The 17,224-nt window shown below is 39.0% G+C and overlaps 1 protein-coding gene across 4 annotated transcripts in view; it reads right to left on the bottom strand.

Annotated features, from left to right (window-relative positions):
- GAPVD1 (GTPase activating protein and VPS9 domains 1) overlaps positions 1-17,044 on the bottom strand; it is a 42,809-nt gene extending 25,765 nt beyond the window's left edge. For 2 of the 4 annotated variants that reach the window (XM_081803585.1, XM_081803587.1), the window contains exons 1-7: positions 16,130-17,044; positions 12,907-12,993; positions 10,950-11,084; positions 10,615-10,804; positions 6,880-7,040; positions 3,963-4,092; positions 1,908-2,033 (exon numbers count right to left, since the gene is read on the bottom strand). In XM_081803585.1, coding sequence (XP_081659711.1) covers positions 1,908-2,033; positions 3,963-4,092; positions 6,880-7,040; positions 10,615-10,804; positions 10,950-11,084; positions 12,907-12,993; positions 16,130-17,029 — 1,729 coding nt within the window. In that variant the 5' untranslated portion in view covers positions 17,030-17,044. The remainder of the gene's footprint in view (positions 1-1,907; positions 2,034-3,962; positions 4,093-6,879; positions 7,041-10,614; positions 10,805-10,949; positions 11,085-12,906; positions 12,994-16,129) is intronic. The other 2 variants (XM_081803586.1, XM_081803588.1) reach the window with 1 other exon arrangement.
- Positions 17,045-17,224: the final 180 nt, after the last annotated feature.

The following is a 17,224-nucleotide window of genomic DNA, read 5'->3' as shown; positions in this document are numbered from 1 at the left end:
AATATTATGCAGCCATCAAAAAAATGAAATCTTGCCATTTGCAATGACATGGTTGGAACTAGAGGGTACTATGCTAAGCGAAATAACTCAATCAGAGAAAGACAAGTATCATATGATCTCACTGATATGACGAATTTGAGAAACAAGACAGAGGATCATAGGGGAAGGGAGGGAAAAATGAAACAAGATGAAATCAGAGAGGGAGACAAACCATAAGACGGGGGTGGGAGGGATAGGGTGGCTGGGTGACAGACACTGGAGAGGGTATGTGCTATGGTGAGCGCTGTGAATTGTGTAATTCATGAATCACAGACCTGTACCCCTGAAACAATATATTATGTGCTAATAAAAAAAAAATGGGATATATTTCCCTCTCTGTGTATTTGCACAGGCCTTGTTACTTGCTTTGGCTAAAAGAGTAAAAAAGTGTGCCAGTTTCAAGGCTAGGCCTCAAAAGACCCTTAAAAACTTCTGCCCTCTTTTTCATCCTTGCTTCTGCCATGAGCACAAGCTTAAGCTAGCCTGCTGGTGGATGAGGGACCACATGGAACAAAGCAAAGGTCATCCTAGAGCAGCCAGCTCTCCTCACTGACCAACTATCCCCCAGCTAAGATTAGCAGAGCTCCCTACTCAACCACCAGTGACTGCAGATACATGAGTCAGCCCAGTCCAAATCAGAACCACGCAGCTGACCCACAGACATGAGTGCACAAATAAATGTTTGTTGTTTTAAGTCACTAAGTTTTGAGATGATTTGTTATGTAGCAATTACTCTGGAAATAGTTAACTGATAGGCCCATACTAAAATATTTTCTTCATTTGACTTGAATACATCCCCCTGAAATACAGAGTTTCCTCTCTTCCCTTGACTAATGAGAAGCAGTCTATAATTTGTCTCAATTTACTTCTTAACCTAGTGTTCACAAAATGTAGACCACCAACCACCTACATCAGAACAGCCACACTTACATCAGAATCACCTAGAGGGCTTGTTAAGTGATACTCTTTCAACTTCTGTCTTAAGGTATTATTTTAGGTTTCTCTCTTATGTGCAGAAAATTTAATTCTAACTGATATGACAAACTAATCCAGTAAAATATAATATTACTTTTATTTAAGCCACACATATCCCAACTGGCAATGCTCTTTTCCTTTATGAAAATGAACTGAGGTCTCAGACCCAGCTGATCTGCAATCTGCCCTCAACGTTGAACTCCCTCGAAGGCCACCAGTGATCTTTAAATGAACAAATCCAAAGAACTTTTTCAAATTAATCTTCTTAAAGCACAATATGTATCCATCTACTTTTCAATCCTTACCCCACATTATTCCCCTATTTGATAGTTCCTGAGTAAGTACTATGGTTTCCCACTTCCCTGACTTGCTTATAATAACCATTCTATTCCTTCACCTAGAATGCCCCATCTTGAGTTTCTGCCAACGCAACGTGAGCTGGGCTTTAAGGCTATAGCATTTTCTTCCACTAAGCTTTCCGCTACACTTCCAACCACATGTATCTCTCACTCAGAACTGCCAAGGCACTTTTATAACACTTTTAGACATTTGTATACCATCTTCTCCCTATTCTAAGTTCCTTTAACCCCAAGTATTTATCTTTGTATCCCTTAAAATGTCAATATTACAGAATTGAAATGCTAACTATTATAGAATTCAAGCAATTCATTTTAATTATTCTATGTAGCTTAAGCCTAAAAAATTCAGTTACCAACCAAACATTTTTAAGAACTGAAAGAACTATGAATAAATGCAAGTTTAATGGTCATTATATAATCAACTTAAACTTATTCTTTTACTGAACACAGCCAATCTACATGGAAACACACAGTTTATCTTGCAGCCAGGTAAATTCTTTGCTACTTGAGCAACTGTGTTCAGCTTCACTTTACCTTGCTCATGCTCTAATAGCTGTAGAGCTTCAACTCCATTACTCCCAGAAGGTCCTGCTCCAAGTTCTGATACAGACTCTCCTTCCAAGTCTAGAGAGGATACTGAATTGGAGCGATTTGACGGACCTAGAGAAATGTTTATACTGTGAGTGAGCTTTTTAAAAGTCATGAGCCACCATGCAACTTTTCATGCCTTCAAAATAGACTGAAGACTGATTAAGGTACATTTATTTATTTCTATGTATGTATTTATTTTAAAGAGAGAGAGTATACAAGCAGGGGGCATGGGGAGAGGCAGAGGGAGAGAGAGAATCTCAAGCAGAGTCCCTGCTGAGCATGCCGGATGCAGGGTTTGATACCACAACCCCGAGATCATGACCTCAGCCGAAATCAAGAGCCAGATGCTTAACCAACTGAGCCACCCAGGTGTCTCGAGGTGCTTTTAATACTGCATCCATACCTTAAAAATACACACGCCCTTTAAGCCAGCAATTGTGCTTCCAGGAATTTATCCTAGGAAACAATTCAAAAATTCATCCAAAGTTGCTTGTCAAAGGGCTTTTTATAATGCTTGAAAAGCAGAAACAATCTATATGTTTAATCATACAAGAATGTTTAAATTATCCCCACTTGAAGTTAAAGAAAAAAAAACATTAAGAACCTAAGATATTTAAGAATGTTAAATTACAAAGGGAAATGTCACTGCTATACTGTTAAACAAAAAAGGGTTACAAAACAACATAAACCTACTTTTGCTATAAATAAAAATCAAAATGCTGTTATTAATAGAATGGTAGGGGCTCCTGGGTGGCTCAGTCGGTTAAGCATCCAACTCTTAATCTCAGCTCAGGTCTTGATCTCAGGGTCATAATTTCAAGCCCCATGTTGGGCTCCACACCCAGGAAAAAAATAGAATGGTAAAATTACAGATGATTCCATTTCTTTTATGCATTTTCTAGAATGAATGTACATTACTTCTGTTCTAAAACGTTAGAGAAAAAGGAAAAGCTATTATGTTTTGTTTAAAATAGTAGTAAACTTGGGACGCCTGGGTGGCTCAGTCGGTTAAGCGTCTGCCTTCAGCTCAGGTCATGATCCCAGGGTTCTGGGATCAAGTCCTGCATCGGGCTCCTTGCTCAGCAGGAAGCCTGCTTCTCCCTCTACCGCTCTCCCTGCTTGTGCACGCTCTGTCTCTTCCTCTGACAAATAAATAAAATCTTTAAAAAATTAAAATCTTTAGGGGTGCCTGGGTGGCTCAGTCGTTAAGCGTCTGCCTTCGGCTCAGGTCATGATCCCAGAGTCCTGGGATCGAGCCCCACATCGGGCTCCCTGCTCAGCGGGAAGCCTGCTTCTCCCTCTCCCACTCCCCCTGCTTGTGTTCCCTCTCTCACTGTGTCTCTCTCTGTCAAATAAATAAATAAAATCTTTAAAAAATAAATAATAAATAAAAATAAAAATTAAAAATTAAAATCTTTAAAAAAAATAAAAAGATAGTAAACTGAACTTTCTTCATTAAAAAAGTCTGTCCTCATACATGAAATGACAAATTCTCACTTCACAATCTACGCTTTTAATTTTCTAATTTTATTCCATTTCCATTGTATCTTCCTGCTTCATAAAGGTGTATGTGTGTGAATAAAGAAATACAGAACATTAAAAGTATACACAACATCCTAAAATACTAGTGAGTCCATTTTTCCCATCTAGACATGCACTATATCCCTCTAAAGGAGCTCCATAAGCTTTGGTATACATTAATTAATACTAGAGAAACTTGGCATTATTCAAGCCTCAATGAAGACTTGTATCTTCTCCATTTTATATGATCAAAGGTCTCTTGCAATCTTTTTCTTTTTTAATTTTTTTCTTGCAATCTTCATTTATTCCAGAAACAATCTTTATAGCCAACTGTTCAAGGTCATTAGAAGAAAACTTCATTACTCTCCTCAGGTTGAGGAACAGATGGTATAATTATAATTTATAAGGCTCCTTTAAAGATCACAAAACAAAGTATTACTTGAATCACACAACTCTTTGAATGAAGTAACCCTTCACCTTCAGATATTCCTTCCAGATTATCACTGCAGAGGGAAAAGCGCAAGGTTTTATCAGGTTTACCGTGGAGTTTGTTTTCATCGACAGGGACATCTCCTTGTCCTCCATCTGAAAGTTGCATGTTTAGGACCTGAAAAATAAAATGCCAGAAAAATAAATAAATAAAAATAAAAAAATAAAAAATAAAATGTCATTGGTTTATCAGAACTGAAAGATTACTAATAGGAAAACAGACCACAGCAAATGCATATTTACGTTCTTCTTAATCTTAAAATTCTCATTTTTAACTAAAAACCCATTCACAAGATTCTGATCAAGCTTTTAAGTACCCTTAGAATAAAAGTAGATCAGTTAAAACAAAAGTGAACCTATGCCCTTCCATCACCCGGTATCAGAGATTGAACAGGCAATCAGGTATAGTGAGTAATGGGTAGGATCCTAAGAATCAAAAGGCTTTGGAATCAGCAAGCTGGTGGTCCTTCTGGCTCTGCCATGTGCCAACTATGTAATCTTGGGTAAGTGATTTAAGCTTTATCTTTAAAGAGTCATGGTAACAGTATTCATGCCATGGAGTTGTTGAGGATTAAATTAAAAAATGCACAGAAAGCATTCTGCATGGCAAAATGACATTAAATTTGCAGTACATTTTTTTGAAAGTTAATAAGCTAATTTAACAGGAAGAAAACATAGGAACAAATTATCTTGTAGGCACCAGAATTCAATCAATCCAGTTTGAACCTTGTCTCGATCACCATATAGACAGCCACAAAAGTCCATACCAGAAGCTGAAGTGTGACTTCACAGCCATCTCTAGCTTAGAGCTGATGGCCTTTTTACAAGGTTTCTATTTGTTAGATGACTTCCAAATAACAGAATTACTTTTCACTACATACAAGCCTCATAACTCTACTGGAAACATGTATCTCCAACCTAATGAAGAACTGAGTGCTTTGCTAAAAGTGTAACAGCATGTTTAAGCACACCTGGAACTCGAAATCACAGCCACTGAGATTCTAGGCTGTTGGCAGAATATGAAGGAAGAATAGTCTCCTCACTTAAAAAGAAGAAAAATTAAAAAACCCAAAACCCTCTAGGTGCTGTTTTGGCCCTGCATTTAAATGAGTAAATTAGAGGGTTTTTTAATGGCTCTACACCTTTATTCATGTGATGCTTTTAAAAAGCCATTCAAAAATAGAGTTATTTTGGGGTGCCTGGGTATTCAGTTGGTTAAGCGTCTGACTCTTTTTGGCTCAGATCATGATCTCAGGGTTGTGAGATGGAGCCCCACGTCCAGCTCTGCACTGGGTGTGGAGCCTGCTTAAGATTCTCTCTCTCCCGGGGTGTCTGGGTGGCTCAGTGGGTTAAGCATCTACCTTCGGCTCAGGTCATGATCTCAGGGTCCTGGGATAGAGCAGCATGTTGGGCTCCCTGCTCAGCGGGGAGTCTGCTTTTCCCTCCCTCTCTGCCCCTTCTCCCCTCCCCCTGCTGGTGCTCTCTCTCAAATAAATAAAATCTTTAAAAAATAAAATAATCTCTTCCTCTCCCTCTGCTCCTCCCCCCTCCCTCCCTCTCAAATAAAGAAAGAAAGAATTATTTTCCTATTTGCTTGAAATTAAATGCAGACATAAAATTTTTACATTTTGTATTTTTAAGATAACTTGGTACTTTAAACTCATAGTGAGCAACGTACAAAGAATCTTCAGGAAAAATCTATCTAAAGGCCTAGAGAATGATAAGATTAACAGCAAACAAAAGGCTCATACCATAATGAAAATATTTCCCTGCACAGGGATTCAAGGCTGCCAGAGCTGGGAACTGGAGGAAGGTTAACACGGGAAGGTAAAATGCCACAGAGCTCCCTGACTGAAATTCAGCAGTTGCTTTTCCTCATTCAACATTCCCCTAGATGTTATAAGTTTATTACATTCCAGAGTTCCTAAAAAGTTAATTCAGACAGTTTTTGCCAGCTCATTTGTGGGGTGTGTGTGTGTGTGTGTGTACAGAGTTCTGGAGTTTGACAGAACTCTTTCCTAACGGTCACGCCACAGTTCCAAATACGGCTGTATCAACCACTACCATCATTTCATCGACCACTAGAACTGGTCCCTTCGTCCCAGGTCATGAATAGGTTTGTTGTTTTTTTTTTTTAAGATTTTATTTATTTATTTGACAGAGAGAGCCAGAGAGCACAAGCAGAGGGAATGACAGAGGGAGAGGGAGAAGCAGGCTCTGCACTGAGCAGGGAGCCCGATGCGGGACTTGATCCAAGGACCCTGGGATCATGACCTGAGCCGAAGGCAGATGCTTAACTATCTGAGCCACCCAGGCACCCCATGAATAGGTTTTCTTAACTAATAAGCAGTCCGTGTTGAATATAAAATATTGCTTCTTTTTTATTTCTTCATTCTTTTTGCCTCTGTCCCAAGCTCTTCTGTTTACAAATATCTTAAAAGCGATGCCCACATCCCAAGACCATTTCTTCAAAATATTTTACTTTCTTCGTTTTCAGTTCTGTCTTCCATTTCTTCCTAACCAACCAAAGAACAGACAGTATTTCTAAAGAATCTAGCTCTCTAAAGCAAGAATACCACTACATCATTAGAAAGAAACAAAAAACATTTCCTACAGGTCACTGGAAAAGTCTTTTCAATTTCCATACTACAATTTCCTGGCTTCCTGTCTCTTCTATACAATGAGGAAAATTCCTCTTGGTGTAGACCTAATCACCAGCTACCATGCTATCAATTCAATGTATTAATGTGAAAGGCCCCCTAGAACTATTCAGAGGGAGTCTGGCATTTAATGCACTCATTAAATGCATACTGACTTACAGAAGCAAGAGACCATGAATGAGAAAAAAAAGAAGCTAATTCCTTAATATTGATGGCTATAAGTTAAATTAACAATACATTCATACCTCATTTTCCGACATCATCCCTGGAGTGAGTTGGGGACCTGTCCCTAAGGAAATGACCAAAACCTCTTCTGGCTGTACTTCCTGGATGGTTTCTTGAGATGACCCTTCATGGTCCATATGTAAGTCCATTAGCACATTGGTGCGGCTTCTACTTCGAGTTGCTAATAAAAAAATATTCAAATATGATAATTTAGAGAACAAGACAAGATGAAGAAAATGGTACAGTAAATATAAAAATGTATCTTCTATTAATGTAGGACACTTGCACATGCACAAAAAAAGAGGGGTGAGAATATGAATTTAAAAAAAAACCCTACATCTTCCCAGTTACTCTAATGACTGACACAGATTCTCCTTCAAAACTGATAGAAACAATAGTCTATGTGTATCTGACATCAAGTGACACACGGATGAGCACGCCTGCAGAACAGCAAACACATCTCTCAGCTTAAGGCTTGGAGTAACAAGAAGAGCACTACCTTATTTCTTATCAAGATACCTTCAACTATTTCTCCTACAAAAGGATTTAACTGCCACTGAACTTACAAGCATCAAAAAACTTCATACAGAAATCTGAGAGCCATATAAAGTAATATACGCTAATTGGACAACCATTGACAAAATCAGAATCAGTTTTTGAAGACACATTGATTTTCCTGAAATATACTAATCTCCTTCCAAAAATGCAGGAAAAAAAGAGTTCCCTTCCCTTCTGCTTTATAGAAACATTCTAAATTAATGAAAAATCTAATTATTTTGGGGTGCTTTTTTTCTATAAGTAAGCAAGCTTTACCTATAAGTAAAAACAAGTAATACTTTTTTCTAAAATAATCACCCTACACATCTTACAAGAACTTTTGGACACTGAAAGATTTAGATAGTTTGACAATTTCTCCATGAGTTTAAGTCTTCCGTGATAAGCTTCAAATTTCTTTCAGACAGCAGTAAATTTCAGTACAACCGGAATACTAAATAGAAATTCTACTTCAGTGCAAAATAATCAAAAGCACAGACATAAAGCAAAAACACTCTATAATAACAAAAGTCTTTCAACTTCACTTTGAAAGCTGACCTACTTGAAGACAGAAATATAAAGAATCCTCTTCCAGCGCCTGGGGGCTCAGTCCGTTGAGCTTCCGACTCTTGGTTTCTTGGTTTTGGCTCAGGTCATGATCTCAGGATTGTTGGATTGAGCCCCATGTCAAGCTCTGCGCTCAGCGGGGAGTCTGCTTGAGATTCTTTCCCTCTCCTTCTCTCTCTGCCCCTCCCCACCCCGTGTGTGTACCCACTCTCTCTAATAAACAAATAAATCTCAAAAAAATATAGAGTCCTCTACACAATGCTGTAGATCTGTTCATTAATCACTCTTACTTTCAAAATCCAGAGCACAGATCAATTTCCAAAAGTCGAACACAGGCTCACTCCCACCTTTTATTTGCTGACCCTCACTCACTGTCTTCTACTGAACTGTGAACTTAAATCCAACTTTATGAACAACTACATGAATCTTAAGCAACAAACCTTATAATTTATAAAAATGCAAGTAATCAAAATCCATGTAGCAATTTACATAAAGCAAAAGCAACATGCACATGGAGCACACTTGCATATACTATTTCTTCAATGAAAGTTATATAAGAAGAGGAAGAACAGCCTATTACCCACCAAATGGGGTTACTAGAATAATATGAGCAGTGAGATTGGTGGCTGAGGGATCCCAGGCAGTGATGGCTGCTAACTGTTGTCCTGGGTTGCGAAAGCATTAAACAGAAAGAAAATCAACCCTCTGAATAATGGACACATTTTTTAAAAATATGAAATAAATTCAATGACCAGGTCATATGACTATACAAAGTAATAGTGGGCAAACATTTGAAGTTTATTTTCCATTATACCCATATTTAATGATACTTCTAGATGACAAGGAATGAAAGAACTAATGTACAGGAGTGAATAATGGAGGAAAAAAATCTCTGATTTACTAAAAATCATTTATTTCTTCATGTTAAAAAAGTGCAAACAGGTTATAATATTAAAAATAACTGAGTGCTGGGGCACCTGGATGGCCAGTTGGTTAAGCACCCAACTCTTGATTTCAGTTCAGGCTGTGATCTCAGGGTTGTGAGATCAAGCCCCACATCAGGCCCCACGTTCAGTGGGGAGTCTGCGTCTCTCTCTCTCTCTCCCTCTGCCCCCTGCCCTGCTCGTGTGCTCCCACTCCCTCTCTCTTTCTCTAAAATAAATAAATATTTTTTAAAAATCACTGAGTGTCAGGGGCGCCTGGGTGGCTCAGTCGTTAAGCATCTGCCTTCGGCTCAGGTCATGATCCCAGGGTCCTGGGATCGAGCCCCACATCGGGCTCCCTGCTCGGCAGGAAGCCTGCTTCTCCCTCTCCCACTCCCCCTGCTTGTGTTCCCTCTCTCGCTGTGTCTCTCTCTGTCAAAATAAATAAATAAAAAATCTTTATAAAAAAAAAAATCACTGAGTGTCAAACTTCATTTTTTTTCTATTTTTAATTCTGAAAACGGACATTTTGGGATGATGAAAGCCAAAGACTTGAAGATACGATGCCATATTTTTGTTGATGATATTATTCCATTATTAGGTTAAATGTAAGATGGATTAATTTTAAGAAACTGTCAGTTCTTAACAAACCAGCTCATGGAAATTTAAAAATGAAATCCCATTCTTCAAAATGTGTAAAATAACTATTAATGTTCACTAACTGTTGCTAAGCTCATTTTCATTAAAAAATGGGCACTAAAACACTGCTCCCTTGGCCTAAACACTCTTTCTCTCCCTCTCTGGTCTACTTTGTCTAACTCCCATTCATCCTTCAAGAGAAAGTATATGCTTCACTGTCTCCAGGATCTTCTCCTGACACCATCACCAACATGGGTGCCCCATAAGCCTCCATGTATGCTTATCTCCATCAAACACAGCATAATGACAGCAACTGGTCTCCTCTTATTCTCCCCAACTAGACTATCAGCAACTACCAGAGCAACGGCATATCCTAGTGGTCTTTGTATCCCCAGTGTCTAACACGGTGCCCCCCCATGCAGGGTAGTCATTACACCTACTCTTTTTGCATGGATTTTTTGCATGAATTAAATGAAACAACATCTATAAAGTGCTCATCCACAGTCTGGTACAGAGTACATGGTAATGCTAAATGTGTGTGTGTGTGTGTGTGTGTGTGTGTGTAGATAACAGATGTTTACTAAGTGAATAAAACTTAATTAAACCCAATTCTTAAACTTGACAAAATGAAACCTTTATTTTATAAAATAACAAAGATAACCTTAGCTCACTTGATAAAAATTATTAAAAATAACAATAATGGAAAAGTTGTAACTGTATTTTCAACTTTACCGACAGAAACCTCTAAGTTATTATTATATTACTTAGAACTTTGAAGAAATGACAGGGCTATATAATTCAAATACTGACACTTTCAAAATTTTCCCAAAAAAGTTACAAAAATATCAATAAAGTATACTGTAGATGGCATGATCTCAATTAATTATGAAAAGTATGTCTAGATAAAGCTAAAGCCTACACATAAACCTTAACTGGTCCAATTTTTAAAAATTGTATTAGTATCAGTAAACACAAAGGGAAAGGCTTTCCCAAATTATTTAAAATCATATTCCAAAACACTGAGCAGTAATAAAGGTCAATAAAAAAATACTATATTTAAGGGAAAGCCCGAATATGAGAAATGCTCTTTACCTATAGGCAATCGATTCTTTTTATTTGCTGGAGTGGTTGCTGGAGACAGCTGAGGAGTATTATAGGGAGTCATTTCCAAACTGCTGCTTTTTCCTGGCTTTGCCTGGGGCAGGTTTGCCAATAAATTGTCAAGAGCCATCCTATCTTCTCTCAGTTGATCTCCAGACATCACACTCTTCATAAAATTCACCTGGCAAAGGTAAAAGGACATTAGCTAGTGAGATCAATTTTTCAAACACAATATCTATTTCTCACACAATGTACTTATCTATGACTCTGCCCATGCTTAGATAAATTACTTTTGAGAAAATCCTATTAAAGAATAAGGCCATTACCAGAGTAATAAGCTGACTATAGGTTATATAAACCACAGTTCTGCTCAATCCTTCCAGAAGATTAACGGAGGACATTGGAGGGGTCTCCACTGCACGGCCCCCAATCACAACATCAAGAAAAGCAGCAACACAGCTCTGTTAAACAGGAAAAGATCACAGTGAAATATTTCCTCTTTAAAATAAGGGGACAAAATTTCTGGTTAAGGTAGACAAGCATGCAAAAGTTTTTCTTCTTGAAAATTATATTAAACCCAACAATGAAAAAATTAAATTCTTTTTTTTTTTTTTAAAGATTTTATTTATTTATTTGAGAGAGAGAAAGTGAGAGAGCACAAGAGGGGGGAGCGGGAGAGGGAGAAGCAGACTCCCCGCTGAGCAGGGAGCCCGATGCGGGACTTGATCCCGGGACTCCAGGATCATGACCTGAGCCGAAGGCAGTCGCCTAACCAACTGAGCCACCCAGGCGCCCTTAAATTCTTTTTAAATTGACACAGAATTGTCTCCATGAAATTCTGGTATGTGAAAGAAACATGACACAAAACAGTGCACACTCCCCTACCATTTGTGAAAAGGGATGGATGGGGTGACTGGGAAAACATATGTAAGAATTTGCTTGTATACATATAGACCTCTTGAAGAAAACATGAAAGACTGAGAACATCGAGAACCTTTTGGGGAGGAAATAAAGGTTTGAGATCAGAGGTGAAAGTGGAATTTCACTATAAACCTCTGAATTTTAAATAAGGCTGAATGGGGGGGGGGGCGCCTGGGTGGCTCAGTTGTTAAGCGTCCACCTTCGGCTCAGGTCATGATCCCAGGGTTCTAGGATCGAGCCCCGCATCGGGCTCCCTGCTCCGCGGGAAGCCTGCTTCTCCCTCTCCCACTCCCCCTGCTTGTGTTCCCTCTCTCGCAGTCTCTCTCTCTGTTGAAAAATAAATAAAATCTTAAAATAAATAAATAAATAAATAAGGCTGAATGTATAGCCTACTCAAATATGATTAAAATCTAATTTAACTGAACAATGCTATAAAACATATTTATGAAATACACTTAAAATTATACAATTGTCGCTCATTTGCTTTTGTGATTTTTTTAATTACACTATTTAAAGATTTATTCATCCATTTTAGAGACAGAGAGTGCGTATGTGTGTGCACACACATGCACTCAGTGGGGAGGGACAGAAAGAAAGGGACAGGGAGAGAATCTAAAGCAGATCCCGGCTGAGCACAGAGCCTAACCTGGGCCAATCTCAGGACCGTGAGATCATGATCTGAACAGAACCCAAAACTCAGACACTCAACTGACTGAGCCACCCTATTTATTTTAAGACTTTTTTTTTTTTTAAAATAATCTCTATGCCCCGGGGTGCCTGAGCAGCTCATCGGACTCCTCATTTCTGTTCTGATCAGGATCTCGGGGTCATGGGATTCAGGCCCACATGGGGCCCTACACTTAGCATGGAGTCTACTTGAAATTCTTTCCCCCTCCCTCTCCCTCTGCTCCTCCCCCTGCCTGCATATGCACGCCCTCTCTAAATAAATAAATAACTAAATAAATAAATAAATAAAATATTTAAAGTAATCGCTACATCCAACATGGGGCTAGAACTCAAACCCCGAGATCAAGAGTTGCATGCTCTACTGACTGAGCCAGCCAGGCGCCTTATCAAATTTTTAAAATAAAATAATCTTAAAAGCTCTTTGGCTCTCATTACAGTGGCATCTCCTTAACACTTCAGTTAAGTGAGAATTAGTAATCTTCAGTTACATCTTCCTTTAAATGCTGCTGATCCAACACTGTATTCTCTACAGCTATACCAAGGGTAATTGAAAAGAGTAATTTATTCTTAATAAATTAAAGGACAAGATTAAAGAAAGACAATAGTTAAGTTCACTAATACTTTGGCAAAATTTTCTATAAATGGTATTTCACACAAGATAGTATTCATTCTTACTTTATCAAATTTTCCAAGGCTGCTCTTTGTCCGGGGATCTCCCTCTTCAGAGCCGGTCATTGCCAGTTGCTGCAAAAGGCGGCCAACCTGTAATCCAAAGCAGTAGTTGGGAGACACGGGCTATAGATACTTACAAATTCTTCTCTATGAAACTGCTTCCATTCTAGTCTAAAAAGCTGTTTCATAATAATATTTACACCATCTGACCAGGCATGCAAAGTAGGGTCCCAAATTAAATGTGTATCTTCTCTACATCAGCTTTTACTATATTTAGATTAAGAGTTATAGACAATAAATAGAAAATTTTATTTTAACATTACATTGACAATAAGAAATAAAAATATAATACCTTTGTTTCTGGTATTATACTTTTGATACATTTAGGAATTTTAAAATTCACTGCAAAAGTTGATTCAAATTACCTGAAATTAATATTAAGTACTTTTCCCTTTATAGTTCACAAAATTCTCAAGGTAGAATTTTTTTTCTAGATTTAAAAAATCCTACAGAACAGAGCTGCTTGGAAAGTAAATGTTAATTCACAGAGCAAGTTCCTTACTGGTAAAAGAGAACTGTTAATCTACTCTCTTTACTTTTTTTTAGATTTATTTATTTATTTCAGAAGAGGCAGGAGGGACAGAGGGAGAGAATCTCAAGCAGACTCCCCAATGAGCACAGAGCCCAACATGGGGCTCGATCTCACAAACCTGAGATCATGACCTGAGCCAAAATCAAGAGTCAGACGCTTATCGATTGAGCCACCCAGGCGACCCTAATCTACTCTCTTTAAAGACACTTTGAGGAAAGCTCGTATCATACAGTATCATCTTAATATCTGGTATAATTCCCTTTTTTACTCATTTTGAGAAAATAAGTGATTCAATCTCTATTGGAACAACAAAAATAAAAACCTACAACTATACTATCTTAAGAATAAATTTATTCTTTCATAGATGATAAAAAACTTTAAATTTTATTTCAGGGATTTTTATATAGTTAATTGCTAAACATACCAACATAAGAGAAATGCCCATGGGAAGAAAAAACTTATCATTAAAAAAACATCATCCAGGGGCGCCCAGGTGGCTCAGTCATTGGGCGTCTGCCTTCGGCTCGGGTCATGATCTCAGGGTCCTGGGATCGAGCCCCATATCAGGCTCCCTGCTCCGTGGGAGGCCTGCTTCTCCCTCTCCCACTCCCCCTGCTTGTGTTCCTGCTCTCACTCTCTCTCTGTCAAATAAATAAATCTTTAAGGGAGCCTGGGTGGCTCAGTCATTAAGCGTCTGCCTTCAGCTCAGGTCATGATCCCGGGGTCTGGGATCGAGCCCCGCATTGGGTTCCCCACTCTGCGGGAAGCCTGCTTCTCCCTCTCCCACACCCCCTGCTTGTGTTCCCTCTCTCGCTGTCTCTCTCTCTGTCAAATAAATAAATATTTTTTAAAAAATAAACAAAATCTTTTAAAAAAAATATCATCCAAAGATATATTACATTCTAAATAAACTCAGTTTCTTCTTTACAGTATTTCTGGAGGATAGGATATGATTAAAAGATTCCCTTAAGAAATAATAACATGGGAGTGGCTGGGTGGCTCAGTCAGTTCAGCATCCGACTCTTGATTTCAGCTCAGGTCATGATCTCAGGGTTGTGAGATCCAGCCCTACATAGGGCTCTGCACTGGGCGTGGAGCCTGCTTAGGATTCTCTCTCTCTCCCCCCTCTCTCCCTCTGCCCCTCCCCACTCCTCTTCTCTAAAAAAAAAAAATAAGTAACATGATTCCAGTAGTTCTCATGATAAAGGGGAAAAGTGCTAACATAAATCCAAAACTCCTCTTTCTGAAACTGAGGTCCAGAAGAGTTTCAGATTTTAAAATCTGAAGATTTTAGAAAGGTTGATTAGTGCATACATGTAACATAGGCAGTATTAAGGGTGGCATCCTGTAATCAAATGTATTCGCATTTCTACAGCAAAACATGAGTATTCATGCCCTAAAAGGAATAACTAGCAGTGATAAACAGTCTCATGTTAGCTCAAGTCAGGTTTTGCTACCATATAATGTATAAAAGATGATGTATAAATAATTTCAATCACGCTGGGTCTTGAAATCATGGGAAAGGGATGGTGTCCCTATTCTAGAAAATCTAATCAACTAGGGGCGCCTGGGTGGTTCAGCTGGTTAAGCATCTGCCTTCAGCTCAAGTCATGATCCTGGAGTCCCAGGATCAAGCCCCACATCAGGCTCTCTGCTCAGCAGGGAGTCGCTTCTCCCTCTCCCTCTGTTCCACCCCAACTTGTCCTCTCACACTCTCTCTCAAATAAATAAAATTTTAAAAATAAAAATAAAAAAAATAAATAAATAAAAACTAACACAAGGGGCACCTAGGTGGCTCAGTCGGTTAGGCATCTGACTCTTGGTTTCAGCTTAGGTCATGATATCACAGTCCTGGGATCAAGCCCCACGTTGGGATCTGAGCCCAGTGGGGAGTCTGCTCAAGAATTTCTCTCCCTCTCCCTCTGTCCCTCCCCTCACTCACGTGCTCTCCCTCTCTCTCTAAAATAAATAACTAAATCTTTGGGGAACTAACAAAATATATTTTTTAAGATTTTATTTATTTATTTATTTGACAGAGAGAGAGACAGCAAGCACAAGCAGATGGAGTGGCAGGCAGAGGGACAGGGAGAAGCAGGCTCCCCGCAGCAGAGAGCTCGACTCAGGGCTTGATCCCAGGACTCTGGGATCATGACTTGAGCTGAAGGCAGATGCTTAACAGACTGAGACACCCAGGTGCTCCAAAAACTAACAAAATACGACTACAATATTTTTAAATCCCAATATAACTGCTCTTCTTTCTTTTTTTATTTCAGAGAGAGAGTGTGTGCGCGTGCATGCACAAGCGGGGGGTGGGGAGGGCAGCATGGGAGAGACTCTCAAGCAGACTCCCCGCTGAAGGTGGAGCCGGACCTTGGAGCTCAAAGCAGGGCTCAATCCCACAACCCTGAGATCACGACCCGAGCTGAAACCAAGAGTGGGACACTCAACTGACTGAACCACTCAGGTGTCCTGTAACTGCTTTTATCTCTTAAGAAGCAAATGTTTAAGCCAGTTTGAGGAAAGGGAATGGTAAGAATATATACATATTGTCATCATATTTTCTGTTGCCACCCCACTACTCACTCAACTGATTTTCAACTGAATGCCATATTAACGATAATAGCAAAAGCATACCTGCATCAGATTAAATCTTGCCACCTCATTAATAGGAGCATCAGAAATTATTCCATACTGTTCTGGATTGACAACTGCAGGACAAATGAAGCAGGCCAACAGGAGATCAGTACACATTGCCCTGACCTCCCCAACTTCCAGTCTATCTACACAGGAGAGGGTTTTGTACATCTGTGACACAATCCACCTCAAACTATGTGGAAAGCAGTACGTGTTCTGTTTCAGATAACCAATAAACTTGTTCACCAGAGCCACCAGTTTGGCCTCATTGGAATCCACCATCTCTTGAACCTTTTGCCTGAATCTATCTGAGCCTTTCTCTCCAAAGAGTTTTTCCTGTTGTAATGGGGAGAACCTATCAATTAGCTTGTTTGGATCTGTTTCCAGGTGATCTTCATCTTCAACAAGCAGTTGCATGATTGGCTCATGTAAAGTAGCTGTGAGGAAAAGTTTGGCGGAAAACAGTCCTTCAGAAAAAAGTTTAAATAAGATGCTGAAGGCACAAGTTCCTCTCCTCAAAAGTCGCCTGGGGTTGTCACTTTCTTTAAGTTCAAATTCAATCAAGTATCTCAAAACCTGAAGGAGGTAGCTTTCATCTTCTTGCATAATGCAGTTGCCATAGAGGGAGGTAAAAACTGTGTAAATAACACTTTGTGTGTTCTCCTGATTAAGTTTCTCCCCAGCAACCAAAGAGGAGGCAATAAGACGAGGATTCTCCCTTAACCGACTCAAGAATTCTCCATAAGCAGTCTCCTGAAATCCCAATTGCTTATATCCATCAACAAACTGTGTATCTTCCAAAATCTTGGCATGTTGGCAACATTCAGCAGGGGAAGCTTCAGCACTAAAAAATGAGCAAACAAGCAAAACAATAAAATCAATAAAAATAATACAATACATACATTCCACTGAAACCTGGAAATGTAGATTGATTATAGTCCTAGCAATGAGATCACTCCGAACTGCTCAAATCTTTCAGCCCACCAGCATCTGAATATGTGAAGAAAGGCAAAACCAAAAAGTACAAGGGAGGACAAATTCATCCTAGTAAATCAGGTTCAATGAAAAATAGCAAAAAATAACCATTCTTCTTAG

This window comes from Leptonychotes weddellii, chromosome 14, assembly GCF_054177405.1.
Source record: "Leptonychotes weddellii isolate Sample4059 chromosome 14, ASM5417740v2, whole genome shotgun sequence".
In the NCBI taxonomy this organism is placed as follows: domain Eukaryota; kingdom Metazoa; phylum Chordata; class Mammalia; order Carnivora; family Phocidae; genus Leptonychotes; species Leptonychotes weddellii.
The sequence above is the reverse complement of the archived record's forward strand: the minus strand, read 5'-3'. Positions and strand labels throughout refer to the sequence as shown.